Consider the following 22,648-nt stretch of genomic DNA (forward strand, 5'->3'; position numbering starts at 1 on the left):
ATGTTCTAAGTGCCTTGTGGCAGTGATGGGTGGGGCACTGCAAAGTAGGAGGGGTCAAAGCCCAAAGTGAACAGGTGGGGTCCTCTCTCTTCTACATGTTGAAGCACAATTCCTTTGAAGCTCCGTGTTTGCCAGCACAAAAGGCCAGCTGACAAGAACTCAGTGTTTCATGTGCAGAGTGTCACCCCCTATTACCTCCCACATGGACTATGGTCTTAGCTAGTGCTTTTTTTTATCATAGAATGCACTGGAACAGAGTTCCGGCACCTTTTTTCAACAGATTTTCCAAGTTTTAAAAGTAACTTTGAAAATTTGATGTTTGGTCCACGTGGATTTGAATCACCCTGTCAAGCGTAGCAGGTCGGCAGCAAAAACGTTAAACTGGTGCATGCGGGCTGCTTGTGTGTTGAATCCAATGCATGCGCACTTCCTCCGCGCTGGTTGCGATGGTGCTGCTCAGCTTGTGACTGGTCATGTGGTCGCGCGCTGAGTGCTTACTGAGGGTGGCAACCGTTATGTTTCGTTACACAACTGAAATGTGTGGGTGTGTGTACAGTGATTGACTACATGCGAAAGGTAAATAATTTCATGAGTTCCGGCACCCTTTTTCTTACAAAAAAAGCACTGGTCTTAGCTGAACTCCCGGTTAATCCACCTGGAAATGGGATGAGGGCCAGGCAGCAGCAGAAGTGGGCAATGGACGTTGCCCGACAATTAACAGCCCTCGCCACTCGTTCCCAAAGTCTGCAATGGACTGCAGGAAGGGCAAACCCCAAGATGTACCAGCATGTTTTTGAAAGGGGTGTAACTCTTCCGTTTGCAGCAAGCACTCAAAGTGACTTACACTGCTGACTTCCGTAACAGGAAAACCCCAAATCGGTACAAACTATTGTCAGCACAATAATATGAGAAATAAACACCCTAAAATATAATATAAAAAACACAGAATATGAAATAGGCTCATCCACAGCAATGAATTGCTCCAAACCCCTTCCAAAGCCTAGGCTGGATGGTACAACAAGACCAGCCGACTGAAATTGGGTGACAGCCAATGTCAGCCAAAAGCGTGACTTTGATGGGTCCCAAATGCAAGTCTTCTACCAACACACCTTTTTCTGAATGATTCTCAAAATATGGGCAGACATCAATAAAATGATTGGAAGCAGGAAAAACTATTCAAATGTTTTTGAAAACCCAATAAATAATCTGGGTTTGAGCTTCAGAGGCACTAGGGAGCAGGAAACAGCCGTGCTGCTTGCATTTTTGCCTTAAAAACAAAAATAGGTCCTAGACCTGGGGTTTTGCTTCCATGCCTGGACAATTATCCTACCTTGCAGGGCTGCTGTGAATGCTAATTGCAACTGGACTAGCTTGCAAGGCCCCTTGAGGAAAGAACTTTGCACACACACCCGGTGATGTCCGTCAAAGTGTTTATTTTGGCCATCCCGGATGTCCATGTCAGGGGTGATGGGAGGAGGAAATGCTAGCTGGCAGGCCTTGGGTGGTGCAGCTTGTCGCTGGGAAATGGTTATTTCTGACGAGAAAATCTTCCTGAGTACAATGGGAAGGTAATGGGTGTAGAGAGCAGACGGAGGCCCATTTTGACAGACACTTGTTGCTTATCCTGGCCAGCCTGAGAAAGCAGTCTTCTGTTCTGGTGAGTCCTTCTCCCTCTCCCCCCCGCCCCCCCCGCCCCCTGAAAAAAAGAAGTTTTAGGGCTGCGTACAGTTTGTGGAAGTTTGTAGCATGTGTACATTCATTAGGAAAATGAAACTCAACAGAAACCAAAAGTTCTGCACTTTAGGCCAGAAATTTCAAGTGTCCTTGCTTGGCAGTTGCACAGATAATAAATAAAGCAGAGTAAGATGTTTAAATTATTTTTTTATTTTAAACACAAGCTGAAGTTTAAAGGGTTCTCTCAAATCTTCCCCCCCCCACCCCAAAGTTGAAGATGCAGTGTGGTTTGATCTTCGCCTTTGCCCTTCTGTTCCGCTTCATGTCATGTGGAGATGCCGCTTGGATCCATGAAAAGGAAGGTACGGGCCCCACTTTCTCGTGAACAAAGGGAGGGATTTTTGCTTGTGGTGGACTAAGATATTTTGTTTCATGGTTCCAAAGCCCTGTGTTGAGTTGTTGGAGCTGCACTTACTTATTTATGATTTCATTTTATAATTTAATTTAATGTTATTTTATTTCCATACTCCCAACATCCAAAGTTTTCTGAGCAGTTCATGAGGATCTTGTTCTAGGATCTTGCTTCCTGCAGCATTTCTGGCCCTGTTTTCAGATCATACCTTTCATGCATGCATGCCCATCTTTCATTAAGACCAGAGTATAATTGCTTGGATTCCAAGAGCAGATCAATCCTCAAACTGATGCCACCAAGATTTTCTTTGATAGGTCCTATAGTTAAGTGGACAGCACCATGGTGCATTGAAGTCCACATGCAACCTTTTGATTGGTCTTTCTGCAAGTGTGGCAGCTTGACAGTCCCAGATCCACAATTAGGGGCATTCTACCTTGGAGTTGGTGGGGGATGCTGAAAAGGGGAGGGCATCTCTTGGGTGAGCATTTGGAAGCATCTGGGCGAAGGATGTGGATGTGGCATTTTGGCAGCTCTCATGGTGGTTCTCGTTAAAAATGGATCGGGTGTGAATTTGTCTTATCCATGGCTATTAACCGTGATCACTGTGTGGAGCTGCCATGCTCGAAAGCAGTATACCGCCAAGGCAGAGGCGAAAACCCTCAGCCTGCAGGCACATTATTTGAGAAGATTAATCATAATTAAATATTTATTTCTTGTTTTCTTACTGGCATAGCAGGCTCCCTAGACTGGCACTATGCCAGGCTCGGAGCACCTACAGTCATCCTGGCCTGCCCGATCCCCGAAGGAGTGTCTGAGGTGGAATGGAAGGTGAATGGCACATCAAGAGGTGTTTTGGCCAGAGGGAACAGCGACCTGGTTGTGCGGAACGCCAGCCTGGACCAGGAGGGGACGTACAGCTGCCACAAAGCCACCACTGGGGAGACCCTGCACAGGGTCCACCTGAAGCTGGGCTGTGAGTGCAACGGGGAACCCGCCCTTCCTCCTCCGTCCCCTTCGGGTGTTAGATGAGCTTCTGAGCGGCATCTAAGTGCTGGCCAAACTGTGAGGGGGTGGCGTGCCAGGGCGGGAGCGCTGAATCTTTCATTTGGTACTCCAAGACCCTGGGAGGTCCCCCCACCCCCACTCTGCTCTCCAGGGTCCTTGCTGAGAAAAGGTCCTGGCGTCCTGAGCAGGGCTGTGACACTGGACCCCTGGATCTGCGGGCCTGAGCCCTCCTGCGTGTCTCCCCGAACCTTTTCCTGAAATCAAACGCTTGTCCCTCCCTTGTCCTTACACCCCTTTTTTGTGTCTTTAGGACACAGGCTCCTAAAAACACACAGAGGGAGAGATGTGGGGATAGATCCGAACCTGTGTGGTATAGTGGTTAGAGCATTTGACTGGGCAATGAAACTCACTCAACAGCTTCAGGCCTGCCGCTGATTCTCAGCCTCACCCGCCTCACAGGATCTTTGTGAGGATACATCGCTGAAGAAGAGGGCGATATAAAGCACTCCTGGGTTCCTTGCACAAGGAAAGAGCACTTGGCAGAGACGGAATAACGATCAGCAATTTTAAAAGCAGCATGAGCAAATCTGTGCTTTTTATTGCCCGAAACCAAGCAGAACATTCTCCCCGCTCCCTTGATTCTCAGCCTCCAACCTGAGTAGGGATGGATTCTCGTTTCAAAGGGCACTTGGGCAGCTGCCCTCATACCAGCACTGCCACCAGCTGCTCTTCCTCCGTGTCCTTGCGGCTCTCACTTGCTGGACAGAGATCCAGCGAACAAGAAAAAAGCTGCGTTGTCTCCCCCGCACCCTTCGCACCACGGCTGTTATCAGGGCCTGGGGAAGAGGGAGGTGAGCCAGCAGGTTGCGAGGCTGAGCGGAAGGAGCAAACCTGTGCCAGGTGTCTCTGCAGGGAGGAAGCACTTGGTGGGGCCCTGCCGGGGTCTGTTCCAGCTCCAAGACTCCATTCTTGACCCTGGAGATACCCAGGGACCGGACAATGCCAGGACAAGGCAATCAAGTGTGGATGTACACAGACCCCAAACACTGCATGACCTGGGACCCCCTAAATTATCCGCTAGGCCGTGAGAAGGGCGAGAAAAGGGACTGAACCGCGGCTGCTTTATTTGTTTTCCTTTCCTCCCTTCTCCCAGACCCTCCCGAGAAACTTTCCATCCAGTGCCGCTCTGTCAGTTACTCATCCATCAATTGCTCCTGGGCTTTGGGAACAGAGCCACACTTGGGCACCTCTTTCTTCTCCACATACAGGTAACGTGCAGGAGTGTGAGGAGGAAAAATGGCTGGGTGGAATAGTAGCCCCCCACACCCGCAGTCCCCCTGACTAAATCACGCTTATTGATCACCTCTCCAGTCGTAGCACCCCCCTCCCATCCCCTGGGCTAAATCTCACCTATTGATCACCTCTCCAGTCGTAGCACCCCCCGCCCGTCCCCCGGACTAAATCTCACCTATTGATCACCTCTCCAGTCGTAGCACCCCCCTCCCATCCCCCGGACTAAATCTCACCTATTGATCACCTCTCCAGCTGCAGTTATGTAGCACCAGCCTCGCTCAGCAGAGCCTGCGACTTCACGCTTTCGTGTATTGAAGGAAGTTTTGCCTCTCCAAAGGGAAGTGTGTGTGCAAGCAAGATAGCCCCCAGCCCTGCCAGCTTGCCATCGACACAGACATGGCACGAAAGGGAAACGGGCTGGGAAGGAAGAAATGTCCATGGTGGTTTTCGGTGCAGTCCTGTTGCCGCCACGGCAGTTGTGCATCAGCCGTGGGACGGTGTCTGGGATGGCAGCCTCCCAGGTGACTGCATGCGTGCAGCGCCTGACAGCAGCTTCCTGCACCTTCTGCACAGACCCTGGGGTTGTGACATCCCTTCGCAGGAATGGGCAGCGCTCAATTTCCTTTTCTTCCCTTTTTTCTTGATATTTCTCCACTGCCCAAGAACCCAAACCATCAGGCCAGAGAATCTCGCACTAACCTTGCTCCTCTGTACAAATCAGGCACGGCATGCAAGGAGAGGAGTTTGAATGCGTCCAGCCTGATTCTGGGGCCAACAGCTGCTCCATCTCCAACGTGGAGATGTTCTCCACCTATCCTTACATGCTGAACGTAACTGCGGTGAACCCTCTTGGGATGGTAACAGACATCGCCTATGTCTTCCTGGACCAGATTCGTGAGTTCTTGCTGAATCAATCTGCCCTCTTCTAGAGTTCCCTGGTCTTCCCAATGCATTTCTTTTTGCTGGTCTCCAAGATTCTGTTGAAGAATCAGGCTGTCCTCCAGTGGAGGCAGAAAAATACAGTTCCCTGAGCTGTTTACTGGACAAAGCTTTGTCCGTAGCTATTTGACATTACCTGGCAACTTCCAGATGTGTCTGGACTGCATCCTCCATGCTCCCAGTCAGCAGAGGCATATTGGCTGGGGAAGATGGATGTTGTAGTTCAAGGCACCTACCTGCTTGAAGAAGGCTGCCTTAGAAATCATGGAGACCCATGAGCTAGTGGGGTGACCCTTCCCAACAATGTGATGGATGCGGTGAAGCTGTGTTGCCACTCCTCTCAGAAAAGCAAGACAGAGTTTGCTATTTTAAATAGATTATACCAAAAATATATTGAAATATGATCTTCCTCATAAGGGCAGAAAGCAAGTCTCAACTGGCAGGTATATATAAACCTGGCTGGAGGCAGGAAAAAATGGTAACCTGCAGTGAATGCAAACACACGCTCACCCGTTTGATAATCCAATATCAGTGGATTTTCTTGATTTGCACCGTGAATATTAGAAGTTCAGACACCTAAAAGGATAATGCAGTGAGATTCTCTGCATGGGGCATTCAACCCCGTGCTTCACTGAGACTGCTGTTTCTATTTTCTGTGTGGGAGAAAGGAAATTTTTCCCCTGCTAGGGAATTTTTCTCTGCTTTCATGTACAGTGGTGCCTCAGTTCATGACCAAATCGGGTTGTGCACAGAAATTTCATAAAAATTTTGCTGCAGGTCACAAACTCTGCATTGTGACGATCGTGAGTGCGCCTGCCTTCCCTGCATGGGCACGATCGTGGTTGTGCTGGGGTGGGGGGGTGGCCACGTTCGTGCTGGGGGGGAGATGGCCACAATGGCGCCAGTGTTCCCTGCCCAAGCACGTCCGTCTCCCCCACCAGTGTGGCAGCGATTGCACCCGTCCCCCGCAGCCTCCCCCACAATTGCTGGGTGGGGGGAGATGGCCGCGATCTTTGTTGTTCTTTGTCACTTTGCTTCAGATTCTTGTGATTAAAAAAATAGTTACCGAATGGATTAGCCTTATTTACATTGACCCTTATGGGGAAATTGGACTTGGCTCATGACCAATTTGGGTCACGACCAGAGTCCTGGGACGGATTGAGGTCGTGAGCCGAGGTACCACTGCATGTTCCTGTGCATTCTATTATGCAGTCACAAAGAGATGCTATGGCAGGGGTTCCAGTTGTGATTAGGCAAATCTTCTGTAGCAATTAATTGAATAGCCTCACAGTTAAAAAATAACAGCAACAAAATAGCTGGAAAACACAGGAGAGACCTTGGAAATGGGATGATGGAGTTGCATAAAAGACCCGCTAATTTCCACAGGTGAGAGATCACAAAGACACCATAGATGTCTCCTGCAGGAAGGTCTGATCAAGATCAATAATATTGTATCAGTAAAACTGAGGCTGAATAGTTCAAAGGCTCCTTGAAGTAAAGTGCTTCCAGGAAGCACAGGAAACAATACAAGGTCCGTGCTTCCAGAGCGAGGCCCTTCTCTGGGTGGGCTCCACTTGGGCCATAGAAGCCCCTGGGAGGGCCCGATCTAAGATGCAGGTGGTAAGGTAGAAGGCTTTCCCTCCCGCACCCTGGTCCCAAACTCTCTAGTGCTTGATATGCTGGTGCCGAAACCTGACCCCTGGCCTGGAAGCAAATACGCAGCCACTTAGGTGACATCTCTGGACATCAGCCGAGCGGCACTTGCGTCAGCTTTAGGACCAGACTTAAGGGCACCCTCAAGATGGCACCCTTTGCCCGAGGTTACCAGCCAGTCAAAGCTGGATAGCAGAAGTGGCAGAATCCCAGTTGTGGGTGATAACAGGATTGCCTTAGCATTGTTTGGCTAACTGGCACCTGCAACGGGTGGGAAACCATCATCTTTATGCAGGCCTAAAGAGATGGGATCAAACTTTGTTTGGCAGGGATGGGTGGGGAGCCGATGCATTCTGACTGAGATATTTCACGTTGGAGTACCTTTTCTGGATTCCTGTCCTGAGGAACGGGAATGGAAGTGGCACTGCAGCCTTTGACACAGAATTCAGCCTCTTGGCTTGCTTTTCCATCCGTGGTTCCTAACCACCACCACCCAGCCAACACCCCTCCTTTAGGGCACTGTCCTGTGCGTGTCTGGGTGGAAGAAAGCCCTAAAAGTCCCAGCAGACTAGGAACTGTAGGATTTTCCTTGCCTAAACATGCAGTAGCATCTTTAAGCCAAGCCTTTCTCATCAGCCATATCCAAATGATGAAATATTAGAAGAAGAAGAAGAAGAAGAAGAAGAAGAAGAAGAAGAAGAAGAAGAAGGATTTATATCCTGCCTTTCCCCCCTTTTAAATAACTCAAAGCAATTTAGATCGTTCTCTTCCTCCTGCTCTCTGTCATACCCTGGGCTGAGAGTCTATTCCTGGCCCAGTCCTCCCATTGTTCTCCAGCTGAGTGGGAACTATAACCCAGATCACCTGAGTCCCCGTCCCATGCTTGTAACCACTGCACCAGATTGCCTAGATGCATATTTGGGAAGGGAAAACACACAGACACATCAGAGGTTAGATGGCTGAATGGAGCATAGTGTGGCGTCTGGGTGACTGACGCATTCACTGCCACAGATTCTTTTGTGTTCCTCTCTGCTGCCCTGAATGTGTTCATCTAATGTGCTAATTTCTTGGCATTGATCAAAATTCAAGTTCAAATTAAATGCCATTTCATTCTAAAGGATGCCTGCCCTAAGCATTTGCATAGTCACCCCAGGAGACCAAGAATTCCATGCAGGCGAGTGAGCTGCTGGTGAAGGAACCACTTCCTCTGTTGCGCCTCTGCCAACCGTTGGCGTTTGAGCGGCCTGGAAATGAGGAAGGACATTGCACCATCCCCTTTTTGTGTGTTTGCTAGTATCTTGCTAGTGATGCTGACCATGAAGAAACAGGAATCCATTCCTCTTGGTGTTGCTCACTCGCCACATCTATGCCCAAATCTTTGTGACCCCAAGGGCAACACTCCTCCAGGCCTTCCTGTCCTCCACCATCCCCCCCCCGAGTCCACCCAAGCCCACACCCACCGCCCCAGTGACTCCATCCAGCCACCTCATCCTCTGTCGTCCCCTTCTTCTCTTGCCATCAATTGTTCCCAGCATTAGGCTCTTCTCCAGGGAGTCCTTCCTTCTCATTAGGTGGCCAAAGCATTCCAGCTTCAGCTTTAGGATCTGGCCTTCTAAAGAGCAGTCAGGGTTGATCTCCTCTAGGACTGACCGGTTTGATCGCCTTGCGGTCCAAGGGACTTGCAGGAGTCTCCTCCAGCACCACAATCCAAAGGCCTCAATCCTTCGGTGCTCTGCCTTCCTTATGGTCCAGCTTTCACAGCCATACATTGCAACTGGGAAAACGATAGCCTTGACTATACGCACTTTTGTTGGCAGGGTGATGTCTCTGCTTTTTAGTATGCTTTCTAGATTTGCCAATGCTTTCCTCCCAAGCAGCAAGTGTTTAATTTCTTGGCTGAAGTCACCTCTGCGGGTCTCTTGGAGTCCAAGAAACTAAAATTTGTAACTACCCCCATTTCTTCCCCATCTATTTGCCAGGAAGTGTTAGGACCGGATCCCATGATCTCAGTTTTCTTAATATTGAGTTTCAAGCCAACTTTTGCACTCTCCTCCTTCACCCGCATCAAGAGGCTCTTTAGTTCCTCTTCACTTTCTGCCATTAGAGTGGTATCATCTGCATATCTGAGGTTGTTGATATTTCTCCTGGCCATCTGAATTCCAACTGCTGATTCATCTAGGCCCGCCTTTCTCATGATGTGCTCTGCATATAAGTTAAACAGGCAGGGCGACACTATGCAGCCTTGCCAAACTCCTTCCCCAGTTTTGGACCAATCAGTTGTTCCATTTCCTTTTCTCACTGTTGCTTCTTGACCCGCATATAGGTTTCTCAAGAGACAAATAAGATGGTCTGGTACTGCAACCTCTTAAGAACTTGCCACAATTTGTTGTGATCCACACAATAAAAGGCTTTAGCATAGTCAATGAAGCAGAAGTAGATGTTTTTCTGGAACTCCCTAGCTTTCTCCATGATCCAGCGTATGTTGGCAATTTGATCTCCAGTTCCTCTCCCTCTTCGAAATCCTGCCTGTACTTCTGGTAGTTCTCGGTCCACATACTGCTGGAGCCTGTAGGATTTTGAGCATAACTTTGCTGGCATGTGAAATGAGCGCAATGATGCGGTAGTTTGAACATTCTTTAGCTTTGCCGTTGTTTAGGATTGGAATGTAAACGGACCTTTTCCAATCCTGTGGCCACTGTTGAGTTTTCCAAGTTGGCTGGCATATTGAGTGTAGCATTTTAATTGCAAAATCTTTTAGGATTTTGAATAGCTCAGCTGGAATATTGTCTCCTCCACTACTTTTGTTGCTGCTGTGTTTCTAAGACCCTTTTGACTTCACATTCCAGGATGCCTGTCTGGCTCAAGGTCAATGATAACACCTCCATAGTTAGCAGGGACATTAAGATCTTTCATCTCCTCTTAGCAAGCTGCTAAATATTTGTTGGTTTTTTTTTTTTTTTTTTTTTTTTGCATGATAATGACCTTTGTGCTTTTTAATCAAATTTGTGCCAGTTCTCTCCATGCTTTCCCTCCTTGGACCTTGTCTGCAGCCAAACCCTTCTCAGTGACTGATTTCCTATTGTTCCCTCTTCTCCATTGTGTCTTTTGTTTTCTAGTCAAGCCTGACCCCCCAGAAGACCTCAAGTTCTCCCCAATCCCTGGGAACAGACGGAAGCTGCTTTTGGAATGGAAGCCCCCCAGCTCCTGGATGTACTCTGAATATTTCCCTCTCCGATACTTGATCCGTTACTCGAGGAATGGAGTCAACAACAGCAACATGGTGAGAATCATGATGATTAAATTCAGGCACTGCCCACTTCTGCCCAGGTCCTGTTTTGCTTCTTATGCTCTTAAATCATGAGTTTTCATATTTAAACTGGATTGTGGTGTTTTGAGATGTTCCCTCTATTCCAGCTGTGGAGAACATCTGGCATATGGGCCATAGTGAACCCTGTACAGGATTCTAAGATGGCAAGATTCTTTTTGCTAAAGGAGCCCGTTTATCTCATAGTATTTATTTATTTAAACAACTTATATGCCGCCCCATCGCATGAGCCTCGTAGTAGACCCCTTGGAACCCTGAGCTCTTGGACTATCATTCCTAACAGGGGGTTTGAGAAGCCTCAAAACATTTTGAAGGGCTTTAAGCCTCTTTCAATTCCCTTTTAACTAGTTCCTGCATTTTGCTGCACTCTGTTGCTGATTCCCCACACAGCCACTCAGCGCATGGGGGAATCCAACTTCTTTGCTCTGATGGGGCCATGCATTATGGGTTATTGAAGCTGCCTATTATAATATTTCTTTGCTTAGAGGATTCTCAGGTTTCATCTTCCATCTCAAGATCACCCCAAGCATTCTGGCAAGGGGGTTAATAGCAATTTCCAAGGGATAAATTTGTTTTGGAGCTGGTTTTGTCACCTCTCTGGAAGAATCTGCCCCTTTGGGGTCTTCTAGGGTGCTTGACACGGTGTCCTCTTTGATGCATGGCGCATCACCTCCTCCAGGTCGCCCTTCCTGGCTCTCCCTGTAGGGTTTGTATTCAGGAATGACCCTATTCCACTGCTTCTCTCCATTCCACCTGGGTTCTGTAACGTCCACAACACCTAGCAGCTCCTTTCAAGACAGGCGCCCCAGTTCTCTGCTTTTTAATTGACAAAGAGGGTTTGTCAGTCGTAAGATTATGCCTCTGCCTGCTTCCCTTAGGCCAGGCCAACAGAGCAAACCACCTTAGTGCTGACTGGGATCCGTCCAGGAGCAACATACACTGCGTGGGTGGCAGCCAAGGATTCGCTTGACATCGGCCAGTACAGCGACTGGAGTTCTCCAGCAATGGGGACACCCTGATTCCAGCGCAAAGGGCTTTGAGAGGGTAAGGATGGCCTTGCTTCTGCATACCCACCTGCCACATTTCTGGCCAAAGCTGCTCACCTGATCCTGCATCACATACAGCAATCAGATATTGATTTCCACATGAAACTCTTTTCTTTTTTATTCCTTTTTGTTTTGTGCAGATAATGTCAAGTATCTATCCCCTAAGGTACCAGGAATAACTAACTTTTCCCTTTCATGTGCCAGATGAGTCCATGAAATTCTTCTCAGTATTTCTTATTCCCAGCAAGTGGAACTGAAGGGCAGCTTCATCTACTCTGGGAAGCAAACTTGTCTTTATTTTTAATGAAATAAAATTCATCCAGCCACTTTTAAGCAAATATTTCTGCTTTCCTGTTGGTTTTGAGAAAACCTCCTTGTAGATCTGCTTAGGAAAAGCCAGTGTGGTGTTGTGGTTAAGAGCATGGGACTGGGACTCAGGCAATCCGGGTTCAAGTCCCCACTCGGCCATGGAGCCACCTGGATGCCTTTGGGCCAGTCACCGACTCTCAGCCCAACCTACCTTACAGGGTTGTTGTTGTGGGGATAAGATGGAGGAGGTGAATGATGTAAGCTGTCTTGAGCACTTTGTAGGAAAAAGGCAGGATATAGATAGATAAATAAATAAATAAATAAATAAGCTTCTTGAGAATCTCCATTGACAACTAAGCACTATTTTTTCCTATTGATCAAGGGCAAAAGTATATACACCATGAACCTACCAAGAACAAATATGACTAAAAAGCAGGGGAGAAGCTACAGCAAGATGCTTGACCAGGAGCTCAGCTGTTTTGTGGGGGCTGATAAAAGTATTTAGGGGTGATTTTTACGGTAGAGTCAGCAAAAGAGAAAGACACAGCCAGTCATTCAGTCAGTCAGTCAGTTTATAGCTTTTAGCCATAGCCATTATAGCTTAACAAGGTAAAGCACTGAATTAACAAATACACCATAAATCAAATGCATTAAAACATAATACTAAAAGACAGGCCAGGTGTAATTCAGGACTTCAAAGTCTCCCTGGCTCTTATCTTTTTAGCTGCAAGAGCAAAAAGAGAAACTTGGTAAGACACTCGTGCACCAGGCTCTGGTAACAAAAACACGAACTTCTCTGGGTCAGAGTAGGCATGGAAGGTGGGTAGTATGCGAGTCAAAAAGGTTTCCCTAGGCTCACACTACAAAGAACAGTGAGGAACATAGTGCGAGGTCCTCTGTTTCCGGTGATCCTCAAGTGCAGACACGCTGCACCATTGGAAGGCGAGAGTAGCGACCAGAGAGTAAAGCTGTATACGTGGTTTGGAAACAAAGGGCTGCAAACTCACCCTAAGGTAGGGGGCCAGTTGAAAGGTGGAGGGTGAGGCGGCACTGGCAGGCGAGCGCAGGGCCAACCTCCCCTGGCCTGGCTGCCCCCAGGCTCGCATGATTAAAAATAGATTTTAAAAGTTCTATTTTTGTTCTCTCTCTATATATATATATGTGTGTGGGTGTGTGTGTGTGTATCCAGTCCCTAAGATGGGAATTCTCAGCTGTAGGAAGTTGTCAGGGATGGAGTATCTGTCAATGGTGGAGTTCAGGAACCTGAGTCCTTTAGGGTCTTTTGATGATAACAATCTGAATGATTTATTCCATAAGGAATTGATGCTGGAGGAGGTGCTCCTGTTCCTCTGCTTTAATATGGCAAGGTGTGCATGAGCCCTAAGAGAAGGGACCCCTGTTTCTGCTGGGGTACCCCTAGGTAGAGCAAGTATACGCCTCAAAAAAGCATTTGGAATTACCTCCAAGTGAGATACTATATTCTCATTCCATCCCCATTCTTCAACACCATATAAGAGATGGGGAACGACCTTGGTCTTGAATAGCTTCAGTGCAGGATCTATCGAACGTCATCCTTTAGTACAAAATGAGTGTGAGATAAGACCCCGCAGTCCTAAGAGATGAGCTTTTAACTGGAGTTTCCAGTTTAAAGTGTCCCCAAATGTGATCCCCAGATATTTAAAAAAGCGACATTGATTCGGTTACCAAGGATGCTCCAAGATGAAACTCTGGGTTTTTTCCCCCGAAGACCACTACTTTGGTCTTAGCATAATTTATGTTAAGATCTTCTTCTCTACCATAGTGCCCTAATTGTTGCAAATTGTTGTAAACTGCCTTCTTAAACCAATTTTAGTTTGGGAGGTCAGGACCATATCTTCAGCATATAATAGTATTGAAATTTTTAGCTGACCCAATGATGGGGGTGTAAATTGTGGTCTATTGTGCTCTACACTATTATTTATGTAAAGATTGAATCATAAGGGGGCCAGCACACACTCCAGCTTCACACTTTTTCTAATACACACAGCTGTGTCTCCCTGGATCTCCTGGAGCAGAGAAAGAAGTCTTTTGTCTATGTTAATTGCAGCGAGCTTAGCCCATAAAGTGTGATGGAGTCCAAATGCTGCTGCCTGGTAGGTCGGCAGATGCAACACGGAGCCCCTTTCTGCGCCCATTAATCCCAAAGTGCGCCAGCTGATACCATGTCTGGCAGTGGCTGATGGTTCCAAGGCCTGAGAAAGACGAAGCATCTCTCCAACTTGAACTTGCCCACAATCCCTGCATAGGGTTACGAGGTTCTTTGAGGCTTTGCAGGGGATGGGTAAGCCTGGGAATAATAAACATGAATAGGTTATTGTGTTGTTTGAACCCAGCTGTGCTTAACCAGCCACGGCTTGTTAACTAGGAACAACTCATAAAGAGAACCCACAGCTTGTGCTTCACCATGGTTTGTCATTTTGGCTGGGTTCAGACAACACGATAACTCTCATGTCATCATGATTTAGGTTTTGTTCCTAACAAGGAAAACGATATCCAGGGCTACCAGTCCAGCATCGCATCCTGGTTGTTGTCAGCCAAATATGAAATTCCTTTATACAAGAACTGAGACCCCACGAATCAGGGGGCAGCTTTAGCTCAGGACCCAGTCTTACCCAGTGGCCCTGCTGGCTGGGGAGGATGGAAGCCACGGGGCAACACATCTGGAGAGGGCCCGGTTGGGAGGCACAGAAGTCTGATGTGTACAGCATTGTACACTTGATCCTTTTCCTCCGTGGAAATACTTTATTCTCTTTCAGAGCAGACGACTATGCCCTCACTTACTTTCCTGTTGATGTTATTACTTTTATTTATTTATTTTATTGATTTGGAACACTTATATGCCGCCCCATTCACAAAAGCCTCAGGGCGGCTTCCAATACAAATAAATAACTATTCAAATACGTAAAATCTGGAGACATCCCAGCATAAATATAAAATCAATAAATAAATTTAACAATTAAAATAACATTTAAATAACGTTAATAATCTTGGCCTGGTGCCGAAAAACAAGTAACGACAGCACCAGGCGGACCTCTCTGGGGAGCGCATTCCATAAGTGGGGCGCCACCACAGAGAAGGCCCTCCTCCGGGTACTCACCCTCCTAATATCTTTCATGGAGGGCTCCCAGAGGAGGGCCTCTGCCGCCGATCTCAAGGGGCGGAAAACTATAGGTGGCTTAGAAGGTTCTCCTCCACTTCATTTTATCCTCACAAAAACCCTGTGAGGTAGGTTAGGCTGAGTTTGTGACTGATCTGGTGTCACCCAGTGAGTTCCATGGCTGAGTGGGGACTAGAATCCAGAGCTCCCAAGTTACAGCCTGACACTCCACCTTTAGATACCCTTCATGGATCACTGCCTTGCTGTGGCGAAGGGGCTTGTGTAGCTCAATCAAGTTAAGAGCTCTGCCGTGCAGGGCCACCCAAGATGGACAGGTCATAGCAGAGAGCTCTGACAAAATGTGCTCCATTGGAGAAGGAAATGGCAACCCACTCCAGTATTTTTGCCATGAAAACCCCATGGACAGCCCCAAAAGGCAAAAAGATATGATGCCAGAAGATGAGCCCCTCAGGTCAAGAGGTGTCCAATATACTGTATTTTTCGCTCTATAAGATGCACCTGACCATAAGATGCACCTAGTTTTTAGAGGAGGGATCCATGGAAAGCTTCCTGATAATCACAGGCACATTTCCCATCGGCTTCATTAAAAGACAGGTTGCCATTTGAAAACACACACCGACCTGTGATTAACAGGTCTCACCTGTGCCGGAGGAGGGGGGCGGAGCAGGGCATGACGAGCGCATGCCAGCCAGGTGTGGTGCAGCCAGGCCGGCAGCGTGCCAGTGGTGGTCTTCCCGGGCGGTGGGGGTGACCAGTCCGTCTCTCTGTGCGGCCGGCGGGTTAAAGCTCCTCCTCCTCCACACGCCTCCCCCTGAGCAGCACAGCTCTTACCTGCGCCGGAGGCGGGGGGCGTGGAGCAGGGCGCGCCGAGCGTGTGCCAGCCAGGTGGTGCCACGTGGTGCAGGCGGCCGGCAGCGTCCTGGGCGTCGGGCACACACACACTCGCTCTATAAGATGCACAGCCCTTACTTTTGAGGGGGAAAAAGTGCGTCTTATAGAGCGAAAAATATGGTACTACTGGGGAAGAGTGGAGGGCTAGTACTAGTAGCGCCAGAAAGAGTGAAGCGACTGGGTCAAAGCCGAAAGGACACTCAGTTGCGGATGTGTCTGGTGGTGAAAGGAGAGTCCGATGCTGCAAAGATCTATACTCCACAGGAACCTGGAATGTAAGATCCATGAATCAAGGCAAGCTGGATGTGGTCAAACAAGAGATGACAAGACTGAACATCGACATCTTGGGAATCAGCAAACTAAAATGGACAGGAATGGGTGAATTTAATTCAGATGACCGTCAGGTATACCACTGCGGACAAGAATCCCTCAGAAGAAATGGAGTAGCCTTCATAGTCAATAAAAGAGTAGGAAAAGCAGTACTGGGATACAATCTCCAAAATGACAGAATGATCTCAGTTCGAATCCAAGGCAAACCATTCAACATCACAGTAGTCCAAGTCTGTGCCCCAGCCACTGGTGCTGAAGAGGCTGAAGTTGACCAGTTCTATGAAGGCCTGCAACACCTTCTAGAATTAACACCAAAAATGATGTCCGTATCATCATGGGGAATTGGAATGCTAAAGTAGGAAGCCAAAAGATAACCGGAATAACAGGCAAGTTTGGCCTTGGAGTACAAAATGAAGCAGGGCACAGGCTGGCAGAATTTTGTCAAGAGAATACGATGGTCAGAGCAAACACTCTGTTCCAACAACTCAAGAGATGACTCTACACATGGACATCACCAGATGGTCAACACAGAAATCAGATTGACTATGTGCTCTGCGGCCAAACATGGAGAAGCTCTATACAGTCAGTAAAAATTAGACCAGGAGCTGACTGGCTTAGATCATGAGCTTCTTGTTGCAAAATTCAGGCTTAAATTGAAGAAAGTAGGGAAGAGCACTAGGCCACTCAGGTATGACCTAAATCACATCCCTGATGAATATACAGTAGAGGTGACAAATAGATTTAAGGAATTAGATCTGACAGACAGAGCGCCTGAAGAACTATGGAGGGAGGTTCGCAACATTGTACAAGAGGTAGCAAATAAAAAAAAATCTTAAAGAAAAAAGAAATGCAAGAAAACAAACTGGCTGTCTGAGGAAGCTTTACAAATAGCTGAGGAAAGAAGGGAAGCAAAAGGCAAGAGAGAAAGAGAAAGATACATTCAAATGAATGCAGAATTCCAGAGAATAGCTAGAAGACATAAGAATGCCTTCTTAAATGAACAGTGCAAAGAAAGAGAAGAAAACAATAGAATGGGAAACACTGGAGATCTCTTCAAGAAAATTGGAGATATGAAGGCAATATTTCATGCAAAGATGGGCATGATAAAGGACAAAAATGGCAGGGACCTAACAGAGGCAGAAGAGGTGGTGTGGAAAACAATGTTGAATTGTTACTCAGTAAAAGGAGAATGAGATAAATTAAGAACCAGTTTTGGTTTCTGTATTCACCCAAAAGGGGCAACTTAACTTGAAAAGAGAAAGTAAAACAGTGATTGAGAACAGAAGAGCCATTAATTGAGCCATGAAGCCTGTCTGAAGGAATGTGGAGGGGAGAAAAAGATAATTGGCTTGAAAGAAAGTTTGCAACTTCCTATCTCTTCCTCCCAGTAGTTTTATGAGATAGGTGGTCATAGGGCAAGGTGAACTCAGAGAAGAATGAACTATTGAACTTTTAGTTATTAGCACACAAGCATAATAAGTTGATGCATATTAACTCACACACCCCAAATAGGCAATGGGCTAATTATAATGCACATGCAATGTATGTAGATGTATGTAATGGAATGAGACAGGAATTGCATGATAGAAAGTCTGTGAACCCTCCAGTACCCAGCAAATAGGGAAAACGGGGAGGATTCCTGCAGCTGGAGATAGGGAATAAAAAGGAATGGCGACCTATGCTTGGTGCACCTCCTTGCTTGGGACACCCATTTTGCAAAATGTATTCAATGAACTAGTGCTGCTTGGAGTCATGTGACCTGGCATTGACTTTTCAACAAATTCTTCCTTGGAGAGGTAAATCCACTGCTCACAATGATAAGATTACACAGAAGAACTATACAAGAAGGATCTTAATGTACCTGATAACCATGGGGTCGGTCGCTGACCATGGTCAGTCGCTGAACTTGAGCCAGACATGTGAAGTCAAATGGGTCTTAGGAAGTCTCAGTGACAACAAAGGTAGTGGAGGAGATGATAATCAAGCTGAGTTATTCAAAATCCTAAAAGATGTTGCAATTAAAATGGCTACACTCAATATGCCAGCAAATTTGGAAAACTCAGCAGGGGCCACAGGACTGGAAAAGGTCAGTCTACATTCCAATCCCAAAGAAGGGCAATGCCAAGGAATGTTCAAACTACCTTACAATTGTACTCATTTCACACGCTAGCCAAGTTATGCTCAAAATCCTACAAGCCAGGCTTCGGCAATATCTGGATCGAGAACTACCAGAAGTACAGGCAGGGTTTCGAAGAGGCAGAGGAACTCGAGTTCAAATTGCCAACATATTCTAGATCACAGAAAAGCATCTACTCCTGCTTCACTGACTACACTAAAACCTTTGATTATGTGAATCACAACAAATTGTGGCAAGTTCTTAAAGAGATGGGAGTAGATGGGGAAGAAATGGGGGTAGTGACAGATTTTAGTTTCTTGGGCTACAAGAGACCTGCAGACGGTTCTGTGACGATTGCTCCTGGGGAGGAAAGACGATTGCTCCTGGGGAGGAAAGCTATGGCAAATCTAGACAGCATACTAAAAAGCAGAGACATCACCCTGCCCACAAATGTGCGTATAGTCAAGGCTATGATTTTCCCAGTTGCAATGTATGGCTGTGAAAGCTGGACCATAAGGAAGGCTGAGCGCCGAAGAACAGAGGCCTTTGAATTGTGGTGCTGGAGGAGACTCCTGCGAGTCCCTTGGACCGCAAGGCGATCAAACAGGTCACTCCTAGAGGAGATCAACCCTGACTGCTCTTTAGAAGGCCAGATCCTGAAAATGAAGCTCAAACACTCTGGCCACCTAATGAGAAGGAAGGACTCCCTGGAGAAGAGCCTAATGCTGGGAACAATAGATGGCAAAAGAAGGAGGGGGCGGCAGAGGAAGAGCTGGCTAGACGGAGTCACTGGGACACTGGGTGTGGGCTTGTGTGGACTCCCGGGGATGGTGGAGGACAGCAGAGCCTGGGGAAATGTTGTGCATGGGGTCGTGATGGCTTGGGCAAGACTTTGCAACTAAACAATAACCTGTAGATAACCTTTGCACATGCTCAGAGGCAGTTAGCCTGCAGCATTTACACCTTTGCTTCTACTTGTGCGATTAAAGGAAGCTCTGCACATGCTCAGGGACACCGCTCTCCTGGATGCAGTTCTGGGGAGTACATCGAGTTTCCCTTGCAGGTAGTTCCTCCTTTTCATGAACATTTCACCGAGTTCTGGGTGTTGCTGGTTATCAAATCACCAGGAATCCTGACAGGTGAAACGGATCCAGGCTTGACAGTCTTGACACCAGCCGGAACAATGTCCCATTTTACCCTGGAACGTCCACGCGGGAGATGCCGTTCCATCCACGGAGCATTTTTGGGGGGAACCTGCGCTCACCGGAAAACACGTCCAGTCCACGATGTCCGAGGCCGGACTTATTTTTGACTGATCTCAGCGGAAGCCAGTGGCGTGCCGTGGCACAGAGCAGCGCTCGACAGAAGCCAATGGAGACGGGAAACGAGCACCGGATGGAGGCACAGCGGCCAATAGCAGGGGCGGATACGGGCTCGTCCATCCCGGAGAGGCGGAGCGTGATCGGCGAGAAGGGGCGACAACATGTCGGAGAGAAAAGTGTTAAATGTTAGTGGAAGCGCCAAGGGGGGCACAGGCATGGGGCGGGGGGGCGGGGGGTGGGGCAGCGCCAGTTTTGGGGAGCTTTCCGTTCGGCCTAGCGGCCTACCTAACAGGGATGTTATGAAGACAAAATGGAGGCCGTTGGGAGCGCGAGGAGTAGAAGATGTCCTGAAAAAAGGGAGAGCTTCTACCCTTTTTTTCATCTTCTGCGATAAAAAAGACGAAATAAAGAAAGGTTGGCCTCCTCTGGACGTGTTGGGATTGCAAGCCCCAGTCGCACCAGCCCCAGACTTTGCTCTCCAGACGTGTTTAGACCTCAGCCCCATTCCAACCCCACCACAACATGCTGCGATGCAAAGCCTATATTTGCTGGACTAGAACCCCATCACCCACGACCGACCCTGGTGTGTTGGTACAGAAGGTGTCTTCCATATGTCCTGGGGCTGCCCAACCGGTGGGGTTTCTTGGGAAAGAGTGGTGTGGCCTAGTGCTTAGAGTCTGCCCTTGATTTTCAGCCTAACCTACTTTCCAGGGTTATTTTTATTGCAAATGCAATCAGAGTGCCTGTTGTGGAATGTGTGAAAATGGTTTACTGTTTCCTGTAACTCATCTTTCTAGAAATACTACCCGCCGGATTTTGATCCATCTAAAATCCCCAAACTTAAACTTCCAAAGGACCGTCAGTATGTGGTCCGGCTGATGGCTCCTTTTAACATGCGGTAAGCAAAAGACTCCTCAGAACTATGTTGACCTTGAAAACTTTTAACGTTCCATGGACCAGTGATATCCCTCAATTCCTTTCTGTGGGAGGTACCATGAGGTGTTATAATCTTGTTTATCTGGGAGAGAAGAAAAATGGAGAGTCGCCTCAGTTTGTTGCCAGCTTGAATGTAAACAGATTTTTAAACCTTTACAAAGGTGGCATTTAATTTCATCTTTCTGTGTGTCTCAAAATTATATTACAGCAAAATAGTGATGATCTGCACCATTAAAACAGTGTCAAAGCCTCAGAATAAAAAAAATTTGCTCCTTACTGTTGTGAAAAGTCTATTTTGGGCGCTATGTTTTTACTTTGCCTTTCTCAGAGACTTGGTGCAGACAATCATATCTTAATTTATTGAGATATGCTCAAATCTTTCACTCCTGTACCAAGTCCCTTTGATTCTCCATAATCATGATTAAACTAGAATATTGCTAATTAATTTTCTTCTTAGCTCAAACCACATTCTGATATTGCTTTATTCTCATGTCTTGTTTCAAACCTGCTAACTGTAGCTTCTTAGTTGAGATGAAACAGGAAAGTATGGTTAATTAGGTATGCTTCAGGGAATAACATTGGCTCAAAAGTGATACAGACTCTTCCCAGTGGCCTTGACATGGACTTTGAAGCCTTATGGATTACAAGATGTCCATATTTGTGTGTTTTAACCCTTACAGGTGCAAGACTTGTGGTGAATACATCTACAAAGGCAAAAAGTTCAACGCTCGGAAGGAGACAGTCCAAAATGAATCTTACTTGGGGCTTCCTATTTTCCGGTTTTATATCAAGTGTACCCGCTGTCTTGCAGAAATCACTTTCAAGGTCAGACATCTTTTGATCTCTCCTTTTCTCTCTCCCCCCCAATGCAGTTGACAAAAATAATAAAAAAACATGATTAGAGGCAGTAAACCACCTTTCCCAACCTGATGCCTTCCCAGGGTCAGGAATGCTGGGGATCAGAACCCAAAACTTCTGAAAAGCATCAGGATGGGGAAGGAAAAGAATAGGAACAAAACAACAGACAACCACACCCAATAAAATGACAAATGAACTATGTATTTAAAATCCTCTCCAGTTGCAGGACTGCTGATTAATGGACCAGCTCACATAATTAGCATTAGAGGCCTTGAAAAACTAGAAACCTTTTGTGCAGTGTGGTACCTGTCATTTAGACATGCTGCCTGGCCATCCAAGGCCAAAGATATCTGCCTCTCCCACCACATGTCACTAAAATACTGTGGGTTGAAGATTTTATAACCCGGTCTCACTACTTCTTCCAGATTCTGTTGAATTTATGGTCTTTCTTGAACCATTTTGGGCTGTGTTTCATTGAGTATTTAGTATGCTGGAAAAATCTTTTTGGAAAAAAACCCCAAAGTTCCTGTTTGTTTTATTTTTTAAAACAGCTCAAAATAAATGCTGTCACTGTTGGTCAAGTAAAAGTGGCTGGTTTGTGAATAGAGAGAGAACCTGTGGAAACAGGCCGCCTAAAATGGGTGTCATAGAGTTGGGAAAACTGCAGAGAAGGGCAACTGCAGCAACCACTTTCTGTATGAGGGAAGATCACAAACACTGGGATTGTTAAGCTTAGGAAAAAAGGCACAGAGCTATACATGGTGCTGGGAAAGAGGAGAGGGAGACACTCTCCAGAGAGGTCCGCCTGGCGCCGTTGTTATTTGTTTTTTGGCACCAGGCCAAGACCTTTTTATTTAAATGATATTTTAATAATTGTTAATATTATTTATTTATTGGTTTAAAATTTTTAGCCAGGATGAATCCAAATTTTATATGTACTTATCTGTATGATTATTTATGATGTTGGAAGCCGTCGCGAGGCTTATGCGAAAGGTATGGCATACAAAAATTCCAGATAAATAAATTTTCCTGCTGCCTCCCTCAGGTGATAGAAGATAATTGGCGGGAGGTTCTGGGCAGTTTCTCCCAGCTAACCCAATCTTTGCTCTGCGTTGCTGGCAAACAGCCCCTTTTCGCTGTTGCGTTCCAGCAGCTGGGGCTTGGGGGGGTGCCAGCCTTAGGTGCCTGAGCGATGTTCCTGGGGGCACAGTGCTGCTGAGTTGGGGGGTGCCACCACGACAAGGCCCTTGCCCCAAGAGTGCTCTCTCTTTTGCAGTTGCCAAAGGTTTTTTTGAAGATGATTTCAGGTCCATCCAGAGGCACAGCCAGCCGGCAATATGTGATTGGTTCCTTGACTGGTGGCTCAGCCCAAGGCAGGGCTC

General features: G+C 47.0%; 2 protein-coding genes across 7 annotated transcripts in view; both read left to right on the top strand.

Annotated features, from left to right (window-relative positions):
* Positions 1 to 1,536: 1,536 nt before the first annotated feature.
* On the top strand, positions 1,537 to 15,996 carry EBI3 (Epstein-Barr virus induced 3). 4 transcript variants are annotated; one of them, XM_044417583.1, is made up of 8 exons: positions 1,537 to 1,657; positions 1,946 to 2,036; positions 2,820 to 3,059; positions 4,245 to 4,359; positions 5,106 to 5,278; positions 10,093 to 10,256; positions 11,180 to 11,345; positions 15,969 to 15,996. In XM_044417583.1, exons 2-7 carry the CDS (start codon positions 1,952 to 1,954, stop codon positions 11,318 to 11,320), a joined length of 918 nt encoding a protein of 305 aa, XP_044273518.1. In that variant the 5' UTR covers positions 1,537 to 1,657; positions 1,946 to 1,951; the 3' UTR covers positions 11,321 to 11,345; positions 15,969 to 15,996. The 4 variants fall into 4 exon arrangements, with proteins under 4 accessions (XP_044273518.1, XP_044273517.1, XP_044273516.1 ...); XM_044417582.1 differs by lacking the exon at positions 15,969 to 15,996 and adding an exon at positions 11,488 to 11,685; XM_044417581.1 differs by lacking the exon at positions 15,969 to 15,996 and having other exon boundaries at positions 11,180 to 11,685.
* Positions 15,997 to 19,553: 3,557 nt separating this feature from the next.
* Positions 19,554 to 22,648, top strand: part of YJU2 (YJU2 splicing factor homolog) — a 30,382-nt gene continuing 27,287 nt past the window's right edge. For 2 of the 3 annotated variants that reach the window (XR_006413482.1, XM_044417543.1), the window contains exons 1-3: positions 19,554 to 19,657; positions 20,270 to 20,370; positions 21,089 to 21,233. Coding sequence is in view for 2 of the 3 variants with exons in the window: in XM_044417543.1 (XP_044273478.1) it covers positions 19,634 to 19,657; positions 20,270 to 20,370; positions 21,089 to 21,233 (270 nt within the window). In the remaining variant the exon portion in view is untranslated. Of the gene's footprint in view, positions 19,658 to 19,821; positions 19,887 to 20,269; positions 20,371 to 21,088; positions 21,234 to 22,648 lie in introns of those variants that run through there. The other variant, XM_044417544.1, reaches the window with a different exon arrangement.

The sequence above is a fragment of the Varanus komodoensis genome, unplaced genomic scaffold (assembly GCF_004798865.1).
Source record: "Varanus komodoensis strain SLA01 unplaced genomic scaffold, ASM479886v1 scaffold89, whole genome shotgun sequence".
NCBI lineage: Eukaryota > Metazoa > Chordata > Lepidosauria > Squamata > Varanidae > Varanus > Varanus komodoensis.

Excerpts from the sequence above, each read along its gene's own strand:
- EBI3 (XM_044417583.1), top strand. The coding sequence starts at position 1,952 with ATGCAGTGTGGTTTGATCTTCGCCTTTGCCCTTCTGTTCCGCTTCATG. Across the intron at positions 4,360-5,105 it reads TCTTTCTTCTCCACATACAG|GCACGGCATGCAAGGAGAGG; the intron begins GTAACGTGCAGG and ends TGTACAAATCAG. Across the intron at positions 5,279-10,092 it reads TGTCTTCCTGGACCAGATTC|TCAAGCCTGACCCCCCAGAA; the intron begins GTGAGTTCTTGC and ends TTTGTTTTCTAG.